We start from the raw sequence: 15,506 nt of genomic DNA, 5'->3' as shown, positions 1-15,506 counted from the left end.
GTTGACTTTCTGTGCCCTATGCTTAGTTGTATCACACTCTTGGAGACCCCACGGGCTACAGCCCTCCAGCTTCCTCTGTCCATGGGGATTCCCCAGACAAGAATACTGGAGTAGGTTGCCGGGCCCTCCTCCTGGGATCTTCGCAACCCAGGTCTCCTGCATTGTAGGCAGATTCTTTAGCGACCGAACCACCAGGGAAGCCCAAGAATACTGGAGTGGGGAGTTGGTCTCTCCCTTCTCCAGGGGATCTTCCTGACCCAGGAATCGAATTGGAGTCTCCTGCTCCGCAGGCGTGTTCTTTATCAGCTGAGCTACCGGGGAAGCCCCGCAGGCAGCTTAGGAAGGATGTATAATATTATTTATCTTTCCAGCATCATTTGTACCTAAAGCTTCCCGTGTGAGGACATTCTTTTCCTTTACCTCTCCTTGCAGTCTTTAGTATAACCGAAATAAAACAATACTGTTTACATAAACAGTATTCTCTGTAATACTGAGTGCTTCAATGCCGTAGGAACTGGATTTGGTTTATTCACATGTATTCCTTGGTGACAATTACACAGTCTGTCACTCGGGTACTCAATTTATATGTATAATATGAATGGAATGAATGAGTAAATAAATGTAACCACCCACTCTTTAATAAAGTTTTAAAATGGGGTTTGGATTTCACTTTTTGAGTGAAGAAACTCATTTTCTTTGATTTAATAAATATAACAAAGCACAAATGTAATCACATGAAATGGTAAAGATGCTTTAGAAATTTTAATATGATGTACAGATGAAATGTAATTTTATAAATTTCTGAACATTTTAAGTATGTTAAATGCAAGGAGGAATAAATAAATCAGCAACAGATAACCTCAGGGCAGGCATCACTTAAGGACTCATGCCCCTACAGCTGAATACTTTTATATCTACTTGCTTATTACTACTGACAAAGTATCAACTAAAGTAATTCAATGAATTTGGTGGCTAAAGCAGAAATCAGAGTCTTCTGAAATGAGCACAGGTGAGTGTACGAGGCTGATGTGGCATCTTGGTCGGTGAGAGTCATCTCAAGGTGACTTCAGAGCTCCACCCAGGTTTCTTATCCTTTTCTGCAAGATGGATGACGAAGAGAGGGCTCTCATCATCTCCACCCTGACGATTTCCCAGGCGCACTCGCTGTATTCCTTCTGTTTCAGGTAGTCACGGATTCCCTGGAAGTACCTCATCACGGCCAGCACGGGGCCCATCCTTCCCTGGTCAGAGGCATCCTCTCCCTTCACCAGGCCCGGGCAAGCATCCAGGTCCTCCAGCTGTTGCATGAGTCCAGCGCGGAGCTGGTCCCGGATGGCCGTGTTCCAGGCAGCAGGGGAGTGCTCTGTCTGTAAGAGGTTGAAGCACTGCTTGAGCATCTCGTGGAGGACAGAGAGGGCCTGGTCCTTCTGGAACTGGCCGCGCTCCAGCATCTCCTGGGGAAGACCGAAGTCTTTTCTGTCCTGCAGACAGGAGCGAGGGGAGAGTCTGCTCATTTGCCGCAGGAGCCTGAGGTTCTGCCTGCCAACCGACACATGGTTCCAAGGCCGGTTACAGCCCAGAGATCCTCCAGGGCTGCAGCTGACCAGCACCAGGGCCATCAGTAGAGAGACCGCGAAAGCCATGGGGAAGATGAGGCTGCTGCTGGCCTGCCTGAGACGGCGTCTGGGTGAACCTTGAGGTAGGGTGTCTGATGACAATCTTTCTAGCAAGGCTTTTAAGTAGGGAAGACGGTACTCATTGTCCGAAAATTTCTCCCTCACTTCCTCATTGTGCTTTCATTTAGATATTACCTATTTGACCTAGAAAATGTAGTCAATCTACACTCTGAAGTTTTACAGTAGAAGTTTAATTTTCCCAATAAACTTTGGATTTGTCAATGAAAATGTGTATCAGTTAGATGAGATACTAAATAAAGGCTGAAGTTATGCAATAATACGAAGACTTATAGACATGTACATAGTTATTATGTACAGATTTAAGTATAATAATAAACATTCCTTCTGTTTGTATTTTGTCAGGAACATAAGTTTTCCTTGATCCTTAACTGCATTTTTCCCTCCTTATCTTACACGTAGGAATTCAGTCACTCAGGCCATATTGATATCTGTATTTTGTTTTCTGTCTCACCCAGGATAAGCTTGTAATTAGGAGTGAGTGAACGACTCAGATGTTTCTGTTCTTTTGAGGACATTCATTCAGGTTCCTGAGATTACATTTCACTGGGGCCACAGGGTCATGAGGAGGGGAGTATTTCCTGCCTAATCAGTAAACCAGGATGACACAGTCATCACGAGTTGCCAGCCCTCCAGGGTGCTCAGGAAGGGGACATACACCTGTGGGCGAACAGCTACCAAGTTGCAGCTACTCCCTACGGTGAGCCCAAGGCAACTCAGGATGTGATAAAATGCAAGATGCAAGAAAATGCAAGGAAAAATGCCCCAGGAGAGCTGAGATGCATGAAAGGAACGTGTTCAGTGAGCCCAGACACTTGCCTCTTCCCATACATGGGGAAAATGCTAAATTCCTTAACTTGAGATAGCTGGTTTTCTTTAATTCACAAAAACGCTTTGATGTTCAGACTACATCCCCGTTCTTGCAAATTCCTGTACAACCTGACGCTTCCCTTCACCTCCTTGGAGCAATTCTCTCAAGGTGAATTGAGAAACTGCCTCCCGAATTCCCTCCAAATAAAGTATAACGCTCATCTTTTAGGTTGTCACTATTTTTCTCTTTTTTGAATTAACTGATTTATTTTATTTGGAGGCTTATTACTTTACAATATTGCAGTGGTTTTTGCCATACATTGACGTGAATCACCCGTGGGTGTACATGTGTCCCCCATCCTGAACTCCCCTCCCACCTGCCTCCCTGTCCCATCCCTCAGCGCGGTCCCGGTGCACCAGCCCTGAGCGCCTGTCGCATTCATCCAACCTGGACTGGCCATCTACTTCACATACGGTAATATACATATTTCAATGCTAGTCTCTCAAATCATCCCACCCTCACCTTCTCCCACAGAGTCCAAAAGTCTGTTCTTTACCTCTGTGTCTCTTCTGCTGTCGCGCATATAGAGTCATTGTTACCTTCTTTCTAAACTCCATATATATGCATTAATATACTACATTAGTGTTTTTCTTTCTGACTTACTTCCCTCTGTATAATAGGCTCAAGATCAACAGTCAGGAACAATATACGAGACATCAGGGTTTCTTTCAACCAGCTTTTTATGGTCGATCTCTAGTCTTCCACGGGCTGTGCCGATACCCCCACCAGGAATCCTGCTTCTTTTCTGGTGCATGTAGGTCTGAAGATTCTCATTAACTGTCTTTCCAGTACCACCTCATTCACAAGGTGGTTATCACCTCTAGTAGCACATCTCCTCTGGAATGACGGTGTCCTCAGCCCAAAGTCTCTGGGCCTCCCCCATGAGGGCAGGCTAACCACATCCTGAGAACTTCAGAATTCTACTGTGGAGGGGCTTGTCTCCTTGTTTGCAAAGTCATTCATCTTCCAGCATCCCCACCCTCTCCCGTGCAGTGTTTGTGTGAAGGAGGGGAGTTCTCAGCGATGACTTCCTCTTCTTCCGATCCATGTCGCCAGCTATCAAGTGTCAGCAGCCCTGAGATGCTGAGATCTGAAGTGTGGAGACCTAAGTAAGTGGTGGCATTATCCAATTGCAATTGTTACACCTTTAGGAGACAATTTTTATTTTGCCACGACAGCTTTTGTTGCTCAATTCTTTTACGTAAAGTGTTCAAGATTTGTTCTGCTCAGAATTTCTGAGTTGGGTATAGGTGACTCAGTGATGGTGTTCTGTATTAGTAAAAGCTTATGTCACAGAAATCAGTCACCTTCAGGTGTTCGTTCAGTCTACATACTTCCGTTGGGCTGACTTGTCGATCCATCTCTGTGCTGTGCTCAGAATGCAGAGCAGTGAGGCCCAGGCTGTGTCAGGGAGAAATAGCCTCGGTTCTCTACTTACTCATGATGTTTTGTTTTAAATTTAAAGAACAGCAAAAGAAAAAAAAAAATTGAAGAACTTATTTTTTGCCTTTTGATTTACTGGCCAGTTTGTCTCTCCTACTGCGTTCCTTTCCGTTTCATCCTAGGGTTAATACAGAAGGAAGGGAAAGAATGGCAGAGGGGCATCACCATATTTTCTGTGATTTTCAAGACTAGAGATTTCTTTTGTTTCTCATTTCAGCTTTCCCGGAAGGCAAAACTTGATAGTTGTTTGTGGACAAAAATAAATCAAATATAATTTTGAATGTCATGAATGAGAATATAGACAACTGTCCTTTCTGCTGACAGTATGGCAAAGTGTACGTTGAAGAAAGGTCAACCAAAAAACGGAAGGAATCATAATATTTGAAAGTTGTCAAACAGTCTCAAAGACAGCCACGTGCACGTGCTAAGTCGCTTCAGTCATGTCTGACTCTTTGTGACCCTGTGGACAGGCTCCCCTGTCCGTGGGATTCTCCAGGCAAGAATACCTGAGTGGGTTGCTATTTTCTCCTCCAGCGAATCATCCCGACCCAGGAATTAAACCGTGGTCTCTTATGTCTCCTGGATTGACACGCAAGTTCTTTACCACTGGTGTCACCTGGGAAGCCTCCACAAAGACAGCCAGGTGAGACCAAAAATTGAAGATGTAGTCTTGCCCCCAAAAGGGGCCCCAAAGTGTTGAAGGAAGAAAGAAAAGGAACAAAACTTAGTTAAGAAACAAATTGGACAGCCCTCTCATTTGTCAGTTGGAGAGAAGCAAACTAAAGACAAGCCTGTACACTGAGGCAGAAACTGGACAGATCTAGGCTAAACTGAAGCCCTTCCCCACTCTCTGAGCAAACACTCGTGCACACATGCACACACACCCACCCACACGCACGCACACACACATGGATACATCCTGGTTAATTCCTGAATTACGATTGGATTACCTCAATAGTTCTCGAGTCTACCCAAATAGGCACACCCCAGGCTATTGGTTGGCAACAGTTGTATTCTCTGAGCTCCCTCTATTTGTGGCTGTGTTCTGTCTTACTCCTGAGTCAAGGTGGAAGGGATGCAAGTGCGGTGATTCTTCAAAGGGAATAATAAATCTAAAGGAAGGCTTTAAACAGGGAAGACAGTACTCATTGTCAGAAATTTTCTCTCTCACATCCATTATGTGTTTTCATTTAGACATTTTCTATTTGACCCAGAAAATGTAATTAACCTATACTTTTAATTTGTATAATAAGTGTTTTGTTTTCCCACTAAACTTTTGATGTATCACTCCAAATGGGTATCAGATAAATGAGAAACAAATTAAAGGCTGAGGTTATGTAGGGATGTAGAGACTTATACACATGTACATACTTCTGTGCACATTTTAATATATATAAAGATTCCTTTTCTTTGTGTCAGGAACAAAATCTTTCCTTGATTCTGGACTGCATTTTTTCTCTCCTTATCTTATACATACGAGGTCACAGTCCCTCAGGCCCTACAGGTTTCTGTATTTTATTTTCTGTTTTAATCGGAGCAGAGGCTTGTAATTGTTAGTGCATGAGCTAATCGGTTGTTTCTGCTCTTTTGAGAACATTCATTCAGGTTCCTGAGGTTACATTTCACTGGGACCACAGGCCACGAGGAACAAACTGTTTTCTACCATATCCGTAAAGCAGGATGACACAGTCATCAGAGTTTCCAGCCCTCCAGGGTGCTCAGGAAGGAGGAATATACCTCTGGTCTGACAGCTGTCAGATTGCAGCCACTCCCTAATGTGAGCCCAAGGGAACTCGGGATGGGGAAAAATGCAAGGCGCACGGCCCCAGGATAGCCAAGATGCATGAAAAGAATGATTTCAGTGAGCCCCGACTCTTGCATCCTGCCATGCATAGCAAAGTGCTAAATTCCGTAACTTGAGATACCGGGTTTTCTCCGAGTCACCAAAATATTTTGAGGTTCGGACTACCTTCCCTCTCTTGCAAACTTCTGTGGAACCTGGCTCCTCCCCCCACGTCCTTGGAGCACTTCTCTCAGGGTGACTTGAAATACTGTCTCCTGAATTCCCACCAAATAAAACTTAACTCTCAGCTTTTAGGTTGTGACTTTTTTCTTCAAGTTGACAGTCAGGAATAATATCCGAGACATCGCTATTCTTTTCACCATTTTTTTTTTTTACAGTAGATGTATAGTCCTCTACAAGCTGTGCCAGTACCCAACCAAACACAACATAACTCTCAACTTTTAGGTTCTGACTTTTTTCTTCATGTTGACAGTCAAGAATAATATACTAGACATCACCATTTCTTTCCACTGTTTTTTGTTTTTTTAACGGTAGATCTATAGTCCTCTATAGGCTGTGCCAATACCCCCACCAGGAATCCTGGTTCTTTGTGGTGCACTTAAGTGTGAAGATTCTAAACCAAGATAATTCATTGTATTTCCAACACTGCCTCACTCACAAGGTAGTTTTCACCTCTAATAGCACTTTTCGTCTGGAATGACAGTGTCCTCAGCCCAAACTCTCTGGGACTCACTCGTGAGGGCAGGCTTACCACTTTGAGACGTTGAGGATTTTACTGTGGAGGGGCTTGTCCCTTTGTTTGCAAAATCATTCATCTTCCAGAATCCCCACCCTCTCCCTGCAGTGTTTTTGTGGAGGACTGGAGTTCTCAGTGCTGACCTCCTCTTCTGCCCTGTGTCCCACGTTATCAAGGGTCAGCAGCCATAAGACGCTGAGAGCTACAGTGTGTTTTTGTCTACGAGTGTGTGTGTTAGTCGCTCAGTGGTGTCCGATTCTTTGCGACCCCGTTGACTGTAGCCCGCCAGACTCCTGTGTCCATTGGATTTTCCAGGCAAGAATACTCCATAGGTGGAGGCATTATGCAAGTGCAATTGTTTCACCTTTACTAGACAATGCTTAGTTTGCCACTACAGCTTTTATCATTCAAACTTTTTACTTAAACTGTTGAACATATGTTTTGCTCAGAATGTCTGAGTTGGCTATAGGGAATTCAGTGATGGTGTTATATATCATTATAAGCTTATATCACAGAAATCGGTGACCTTTAGTTGTTCATTCAGTGCATACTTGGGTTGGGCCGCAATGTCTATCCATGTATATTTCGTGCTGAGACTGCGGAGCCATGAGGCCGGGCTGTGTCAGGGAGAAATAGCCTCGTTTCTTTACCTACTCATGATGTTTCGTTTTAAATTTAAATCACAACAAAAGACTTAGGAACTTATATTCTCTATAGTGATTTGCTGGTTGAAGTTTGTCTCTCTCCTCCTGGGTTTCGTGCCATCTCATCCTAGGGTTAAGACAAAGGGAAATAAAAGAATGCCAGAGGGGCTTCACCTCATTTTCTGTGATTGTCAAGACTTGAGATATTTTGTTTCTCATTGCAACTTTCCTAGAAAGCAAAACCGTAGTTGTTTGTGGGCAAACATAAAACATATGTATATCTGAACGTCATGAAAGTGAAGAAGATAAGTGACATTTCTGCTGACAAAATGGCAAAGTGTAAGTTAAATCTCAAAAAAGCTCAGCCAAACAGTGGAAGAATCATAATATCTGAAGAATGTTAAACAGTCACAAAGACAGGCATGTGTGCGTGCTAAGTCGCTTCAGTCACGCCTGACTCTTGGGACCCAGTGGACAGGCACCCTTGTCCATGGGATTCTCCAGGCAATAACAGTGGAGTGGGTTGCCATTTCCTCCTCCAGGCCATCTTCCCGACCCAGGGAGTAAACCCAGATCTCTTATGTCTCCTGCAGTGGCAGGTGTGTTGTTTAGCACCGGTGCCCCCTGGGACGCCCCCACAAAGAGAGCCAGATGAGTCCAAAAATTATCCACGTGGTCTTGCCCCCAAAAGTGTCCCCAGAGTGTTAAGGCAGAAAGAAAAAAACCCCAAACTTACTTAACACACAGGAGAAGGAAATGACAACCCACTCCAGTTTTCTTGCCTGGAGAATGCCAGGGACCGGGAGCCTGGCGGGTACACTCCAGTGCAGATCAGTCACTCAGACATGTCTGACTCTTGCGACCCCATGGACCGCAGCATGCCAGGCCTCCCGGTCCATCACCAACTCCTGGGGTTTACTCAAACTCATGTCCATTGAGTCGGTGATGCCATCCAGCCACCTCATCCTCAGTCGTCCCCTTCTCCTCCCGCCTTCAATCTTTCCCAGCCTCAGGATGTTTTCCAAGGAGTCAGTTCTTCCCATCAGGTAGCCAAAGTATTGGAGTTTCAGCTTCAGCATCAGTCCTTCCAATGAATATTGAGGACTGACTTCTTTTAGGATGGACCGGTTGGATCTCCTTGCAGTCCAAGGGACTCTCAAGAGTCTTCTCCAACACCACAGTTCAAAAGCATCAATTCTTCGGCGCTCAGCTTTCTCCATGGTCCGACTCTCACGATCATATGTGACCACTGGAAAAAACATAGACTTGATTGGATGGACCTTTGTTGGCATAGTGATGTCTCTGGTTTTTAATATGCTGTCGAGGTTGGTGGCTAAGTGACAAATGTGGTCCACTGGAGAAGGGAATGGCAAAGCACTTCAGTATTCTTGCCTTGAGAACCCCATGAACAGTATGAAAAGGGTACAGACCCCGGAGTCGCAAACGAGTACTACTCAACGGAGCAACTGACGTGTATTTAACCTCCAAGTTAGAGATCCCTGAGAATGTCAGTTCCTAGGCAGATTGATAAGAAGTCTGGGGTCCCCAAGGACGTGAGAGGGGTCTGGGGCTCTCCAGGAGGACATAGGGTTCTGGAGTTCTCAAGGAGGAGAAATAAACAAACTTGTTTTTCTACATTGCTTTGTCTTAGTCAATAGAGCAATGTATCTGGCTCGAGGACATGTTTGTCCTTACCAAGAACCTGCTGACTTATCCTAAGATTATATTAGGGGAGTGGGTCTGGTAAGATCTTTCTATTGTTAGTTCTAATCCCGTTATCTTAAAATGTATATTGTGGGAGTGGGTCTAGTATGATCTGTGAACCTTGAGACATTCTTTTGATTTATTGTAATAACCAATTAAAAAGAATATAGCTTCCTTGCTAAGGCTAGCGAGTGGGGCACTTTTGTCCTCCTTCTGATGCCTATGCCAGAAGCTTCCTCTGTCGCTTTTTATACTTGAATAAAACCCTGCTATACAAAAGCTCTTGGGTGATCAAGGCTGGTCCCCGGGCCCCAAGCTCAATCTTCTTCGGAGATCAGGAATCCGACATCCTCTGCTGCAAGCTATCAGCCCGCTCATCCATTAACTGGAGAGAAGCAATCTAAAGATGATGTCTGTAACCTGAAGCAGAGATTTGAGAGATCTAGTCTATATTGAACCCTTCTCTGCTACTTGATCAGTAAACCCATACACGCACTCTCTCTCTCTCTCTCTCTCTCTTCCTGGTTAACCTCCTCGATGACGGTATTCCATTACCTTAATCGTTCTCAATTCTACCCAAGTAGGTACACCCCAGGTTATTGGTTGGCAACAATTGGATGCCCTGAAATCCCCTTATTTGCGTCTGTGTTCTCTCTTACAGGCTTCCCTGATGGTTCGGACGGTAAAAACATCTGCCTACCATGCAGGAGACCCCGGTTCGATACCTGGGTTGGGAAGATCCCCTGGAGAAGGAAACGGCAACCCACTCCAGTACTCTTGCCTGGAAAATCCCATGGACAGAGGATCCTGCTAGGCTACGGTCCATGGGGTCGCAGGAGTTGGACACGACTGAGTGACTTCACTCTCTCTCTTACTGCTGAGTCCAAGTGGAAGGGATGCAAGTGCAGTTATTATTCAAAGGGACATGGAGAATTTCCCCCTGAAGTCTGGTTCAGAACGGACAACGTATGCTTTAGGAAAGAGTTAATGCACCTTCAAACAGGAGCTATTTCCTCCGATTTCCCTTGTATTTCCCTACCCAGAATGCCATGGTCAAGGCACCAAGGATGTTAAAGTATGTAAAGCAAATGATGAATCTGTAACCTTGGCCAGTTGAGCAGCCTGAAAGTGAGAAACATATCCTGACCTTTCTTTCCACACAACTTCCTTAGCCCAAGACATGTCCTGCCTGAAGCTGGGAGTATTTTCCCTCTCTAAAATACAAAAGCTAAGGAAGCAGGCTTTTTCAAGTTATTGGTGTCCGTTCTTTCCAGGAAAGATCCTCCTTGAGGTCTGAAGAAAATGCTAAAGGAAGAAGACAGACCTCTGCTTAGAAGAGCAAGAAGCCTGCTCTCCAGACGTGGTCAATGTCCTAGTCCATCTTGGCCAGTAAGTGGCACGCTTCCTCCGTAATTATTTTAGTAGCCTCTAGAGGAAAATGGATCTTGCTTCCTAGTCCATTTTGGCCATGGCTGTTGTCACAATATTGTAAGAAGGACATTCTCTCATTCCCAAAAATAGTCATCACAAGCAAATAACGTCTTACATAAAAGTTTCTGAAGAACCTAGAACTTTGACTCAGACTTTTAATTGGTGGCTTTGCACTCTTAGGGCTTCCCTTGTGGCTCAGAGAGTATAAAGAATCTGGCTGCAATGATGGGAGACCCAGGTTTGCTCCCTGCGTGGGGAAGATCTCCTGGAGAAGGAAATGGCCATCCACTCCAGTATTCTGCCTGGAGAATCCGATGGACAGAGGAGCCTGGTGGACTATGTTTCATGGGGTGGCAAAGAGTCGGCACGACTGAGTGACTACGCTTTGCAATCTTAAGGGGAAATGGGTAGCCAGAATCCCAAAGAAACAGGAAAGAGCTGTATGAATGGCTGGTGCAGGGGAAGGAGGAGTGAATCTTGAGAGCATACTGGGAATTGCTACAATGTGAGGAAGTATAGGCAGAATTTGTTTTATCCCATTTCACAGATAATTGCATTTTTTACAAATTGAAGGTTGGTGACAAGCCCACGTCAAGCAAGTCTATCAATGCCATTTTCCAATAGCCTTGGCACATTCCATGTCTCTGTGTCATACTGCAGTAATTCTCAGGATATTTCAAACTTTCACTGGCAAAACAATCTGAAGGTCCAGATGATCACTGGTGATTTTTAGCAATAGTGGAATGTTCTAATTAAGGTATATTACCGTCAGGCCACTCAGGATAGCTCTTCTCTTACTCTCGGTAGATCCCCTGCCCCACCAGTACAGCCTAGGCCTATGACTTGCTTTTCTCTGTACTTGTCTGAGGCCCCAGAGTTGATCTTTTGTATCAAAGGGGTGGTGAGGGGCGTGTCCCTCAACTGCTTTCCATGAAAATTAAAGAGCCCGCCTGATCTCACTCCCACTATGATTAGCCATCTCCTCCCTCACCCCCCACCCCCTCCTTCCCCATTCCCCACTTCCCTACCCTCTACTCCCCACCCCGCCATTGCTCTCAGAATGAAGCCTGTCACCATGTGTGAATACTTCCCACCACCCGTGCACCACCCATGGTGGGGTGTTGCTCCAGGACCTTGCTTCACACGTGTGAGTGCCTCCCATCCCTTAAGCCATCCATGCCTCTGTTCTTGACGGCAGATTCTTCCTTTGGTCTCGAAGCTGGGCAAACAAAGGTCTTGTAAGCCTGCAGGGCACAACCCAACAATTGGTGGCAGCCAGGAGATGACAGAAACTCCTGTGAGTGTCAAGATACAGGATGAGGAATGGAAAGTTATTGGGGGCATCCACTAGAATGTGGGTCCCAAGAGTCTCTGGGTGATCCTTGAGGTGGCTGTCCGCTAACCCAGGGGGCCCCAAAGTTGCTGTCTGTAATCCCAAAGTTGTAGGGTATTCCTGAGGTGGCCGTCTGCTACCATATGGTGCCCCAGAATTGCAGGGGGAATCCCAGAAGCAACAGGGAAATCCCTGGGTGGCTGTCCACTAGTACATGGGGCCTTTGGGTGGCTGTCCCTGATGAATGGGCGCTGCCCAGAGAGCTGGAGAACAATGGCCTCAGCTAGCTCTGCTATTGTATCAAAGTGAGCCTTTTGTAATGTTTTAAGCCAGCTTTCTGGAAGGAATTGGTATTTCTCTTGTGCCTTTGCCATATAAATGATCTACCTGGGCTCTCTGATACTAGTGGTCTGTGATCTCTAAGAGTAAGGAGGAAAAGGAGCTTAGGTAAACTCGGTAGAAATAATTATGTTTGGGTAATGTCTATCTAAAATAGTCTCCCCAGATTTTGGTGACTTGAAACTGAGTTAAGAGAATTCGTTGACTTTCTGTGCCCTATGCTTAGTTGTATCACACTCTTGGAGACCCCACGGGCTACAGCCCTCCAGCTTCCTCTGTCCATGGGGATTCCCCAGACAAGAATACTGGAGTAGGTTGCCGGGCCCTCCTCCTGGGATCTTCGCAACCCAGGTCTCCTGCATTGTAGGCAGATTCTTTAGCGACCGAACCACCAGGGAAGCCCAAGAATACTGGAGTGGGGAGTTGGTCTCTCCCTTCTCCAGGGGATCTTCCTGACCCAGGAATCGAATTGGAGTCTCCTGCTCCGCAGGCGCGTTCTTTATCAGCTGAGCTACCGGGGAAGCCCCGCAGGCAGCTTAGGAAGGATGTATAATATTATTTATCTTTCCAGCATCATTTGTACCTAAAGCTTCCCGTGTGAGGACATTCTTTTCCTTTACCTCTCCTTGCAGTCTTTAGTATAACCGAAATAAAACAATACTGTTTACATAAACAGTATTCTCTGTAATACTGAGTGCTTCAATGCCGTAGGAACTGCATTTGGTTTATTCACATGTATTCCTTGGTGACAATTACACAGTCTGTCACTCGGGTACTCAATTTATATGTATAATATGAATGGAATGAATGAGTAAATAAATGTAACCACCCACTCTTTAATAAAGTTTTAAAATGGGGTTTGGATTTCACTTTTTGAGTGAAGAAACTCATTTTCTTTGATTTAATAAATATAACAAAGCACAAATGTAATCACATGAAATGGTAAAGATGCTTTAGAAATTTTAATATGATGTACAGATGAAATGTAATTTTATAAATTTCTGAACATTTTAAGTATGTTAAATGCAAGGAGGAATAAATAAATCAGCAACAGATAACCTCAGGGCAGGCATCACTTAAGGACTCATGCCCCTACAGCTGAATACTTTTATATCTACTTGCTTATTACTACTGACAAAGTATCAACTAAAGTAATTCAATGAATTTGGTGGCTAAAGCAGAAATCAGAGTCTTCTGAAATGAGCACAGGTGAGTGTACGAGGCTGATGTGGCATCTTGGTCGGTGAGAGTCATCTCAAGGTGACTTCAGAGCTCCACCCAGGTTTCTTATCCTTTTCTGCAAGATGGATGACGAAGAGAGGGCTCTCATCATCTCCACCCTGACGATTTCCCAGGCGCACTCGCTGTATTCCTTCTGTTTCAGGTAGTCACGGATTCCCTGGAAGTACCTCATCACGGCCAGCACGGGGCCCATCCTTCCCTGGTCAGAGGCATCCTCTCCCTTCACCAGGCCCGGGCAAGCATCCAGGTCCTCCAGCTGTTGCATGAGTCCAGCGCGGAGCTGGTCCCGGATGGCCGTGTTCCAGGCAGCAGGGGAGTGCTCTGTCTGTAAGAGGTTGAAGCACTGCTTGAGCATCTCGTGGAGGACAGAGAGGGCCTGGTCCTTCTGGAACTGGCCGCGCTCCAGCATCTCCTGGGGAAGACCGAAGTCTTTTCTGTCCTGCAGACAGGAGCGAGGGGAGAGTCTGCTCATTTGCCGCAGGAGCCTGAGGTTCTGCCTGCCAACCGACACATGGTTCCAAGGCCGGTTACAGCCCAGAGATCCTCCAGGGCTGCAGCTGACCAGCACCAGGGCCATCAGTAGAGAGACCGCGAAAGCCATGGGGAAGATGAGGCTGCTGCTGGCCTGCCTGAGACGGCGTCTGGGTGAACCTTGAGGTAGGGTGTCTGATGACAATCTTTCTAGCAAGGCTTTTAAGTAGGGAAGACGGTACTCATTGTCCGAAAATTTCTCCCTCACTTCCTCATTGTGCTTTCATTTAGATATTACCTATTTGACCTAGAAAATGTAGTCAATCTACACTCTGAAGTTTTACAGTAGAAGTTTAATTTTCCCAATAAACTTTGGATTTGTCAATGAAAATGTGTATCAGTTAGATGAGATACTAAATAAAGGCTGAAGTTATGCAATAATACGAAGACTTATAGACATGTACATAGTTATTATGTACAGATTTAAGTATAATAATAAACATTCCTTCTGTTTGTATTTTGTCAGGAACATAAGTTTTCCTTGATCCTTAACTGCATTTTTCCCTCCTTATCTTACACGTAGGAATTCAGTCACTCAGGCCATATTGATATCTGTATTTTGTTTTCTGTCTCACCCAGGATAAGCTTGTAATTAGGAGTGAGTGAACGACTCAGATGTTTCTGTTCTTTTGAGGACATTCATTCAGGTTCCTGAGATTACATTTCACTGGGGCCACAGGGTCATGAGGAGGGGAGTATTTCCTGCCTAATCAGTAAACCAGGATGACACAGTCATCACGAGTTGCCAGCCCTCCAGGGTGCTCAGGAAGGGGACATACACCTGTGGGCGAACAGCTACCAAGTTGCAGCTACTCCCTACGGTGAGCCCAAGGCAACTCAGGATGTGATAAAATGCAAGATGCAAGAAAATGCAAGGAAAAATGCCCCAGGAGAGCTGAGATGCATGAAAGGAACGTGTTCAGTGAGCCCAGACACTTGCCTCTTCCCATACATGGGGAAAATGCTAAATTCCTTAACTTGAGATAGCTGGTTTTCTTTAATTCACAAAAACGCTTTGATGTTCAGACTACATCCCCGTTCTTGCAAATTCCTGTACAACCTGACGCTTCCCTTCACCTCCTTGGAGCAATTCTCTCAAGGTGAATTGAGAAACTGCCTCCCGAATTCCCTCCAAATAAAGTATAACGCTCATCTTTTAGGTTGTCACTATTTTTCTCTTTTTTGAATTAACTGATTTATTTTATTTGGAGGCTTATTACTTTACAATATTGCAGTGGTTTTTGCCATACATTGACGTGAATCACCCGTGGGTGTACATGTGTCCCCCATCCTGAACTCCCCTCCCACCTGCCTCCCTGTCCCATCCCTCAGCGCGGTCCCGGTGCACCAGCCCTGAGCGCCTGTCGCATTCATCCAACCTGGACTGGCCATCTACTTCACATACGGTAATATACATATTTCAATGCTAGTCTCTCAAATCATCCCACCCTCACCTTCTCCCACAGAGTCCAAAAGTCTGTTCTTTACCTCTGTGTCTCTTCTGCTGTCGCGCATATAGAGTCATTGTTACCTTCTTTCTAAACTCCATATATATGCATTAATATACTACATTAGTGTTTTTCTTTCTGACTTACTTCCCTCTGTATAATAGGCTCAAGATCAACAGTCAGGAACAATATACGAGACATCAGGGTTTCTTTCAACCAGCTTTTTATGGTCGATCTCTAGTCTTCCACGGGCTGTGCCGATACCCCCACCAGGAATCCTGCTTCT

At 45.2% G+C, this 15,506-nt stretch overlaps 2 protein-coding genes across 2 annotated transcripts; both read right to left on the bottom strand.

Annotated features, from left to right (window-relative positions):
* Nucleotides 1-1,055: 1,055 nt before the first annotated feature.
* On the bottom strand, nt 1,056-4,046 carry LOC145539149 (interferon tau-like). Its single transcript, XM_081573090.1, has one exon. It carries the CDS (start codon nt 1,641-1,643, stop codon nt 1,056-1,058), a length of 588 nt encoding a protein of 195 aa, XP_081429216.1. The 5' UTR covers nt 1,644-4,046.
* A 9,208-nt stretch (nt 4,047-13,254) lies between these two features.
* On the bottom strand, nt 13,255-13,842 carry LOC145538778 (interferon tau-like). Its single transcript, XM_081571845.1, has one exon. It carries the CDS (start codon nt 13,840-13,842, stop codon nt 13,255-13,257), a length of 588 nt encoding a protein of 195 aa, XP_081427971.1.
* Nucleotides 13,843-15,506: the final 1,664 nt, after the last annotated feature.

This window comes from Giraffa tippelskirchi, chromosome 1 (genome assembly GCF_054371585.1).
Source record: "Giraffa tippelskirchi isolate mGirTip1 chromosome 1, T2T-mGirTip1v1.2.pri, whole genome shotgun sequence".
NCBI lineage: Eukaryota > Metazoa > Chordata > Mammalia > Artiodactyla > Giraffidae > Giraffa > Giraffa tippelskirchi.
The sequence above is the reverse complement of the archived record's forward strand: the minus strand, read 5'-3'. Positions and strand labels throughout refer to the sequence as shown.

Excerpts from the sequence above, each read along its gene's own strand:
- LOC145539149 (XM_081573090.1), bottom strand. The coding sequence starts at position 1,643 with ATGGCTTTCGCGGTCTCTCTACTGATGGCCCTGGTGCTGGTCAGCTGC.
- LOC145538778 (XM_081571845.1), bottom strand. The coding sequence starts at position 13,842 with ATGGCTTTCGCGGTCTCTCTACTGATGGCCCTGGTGCTGGTCAGCTGC.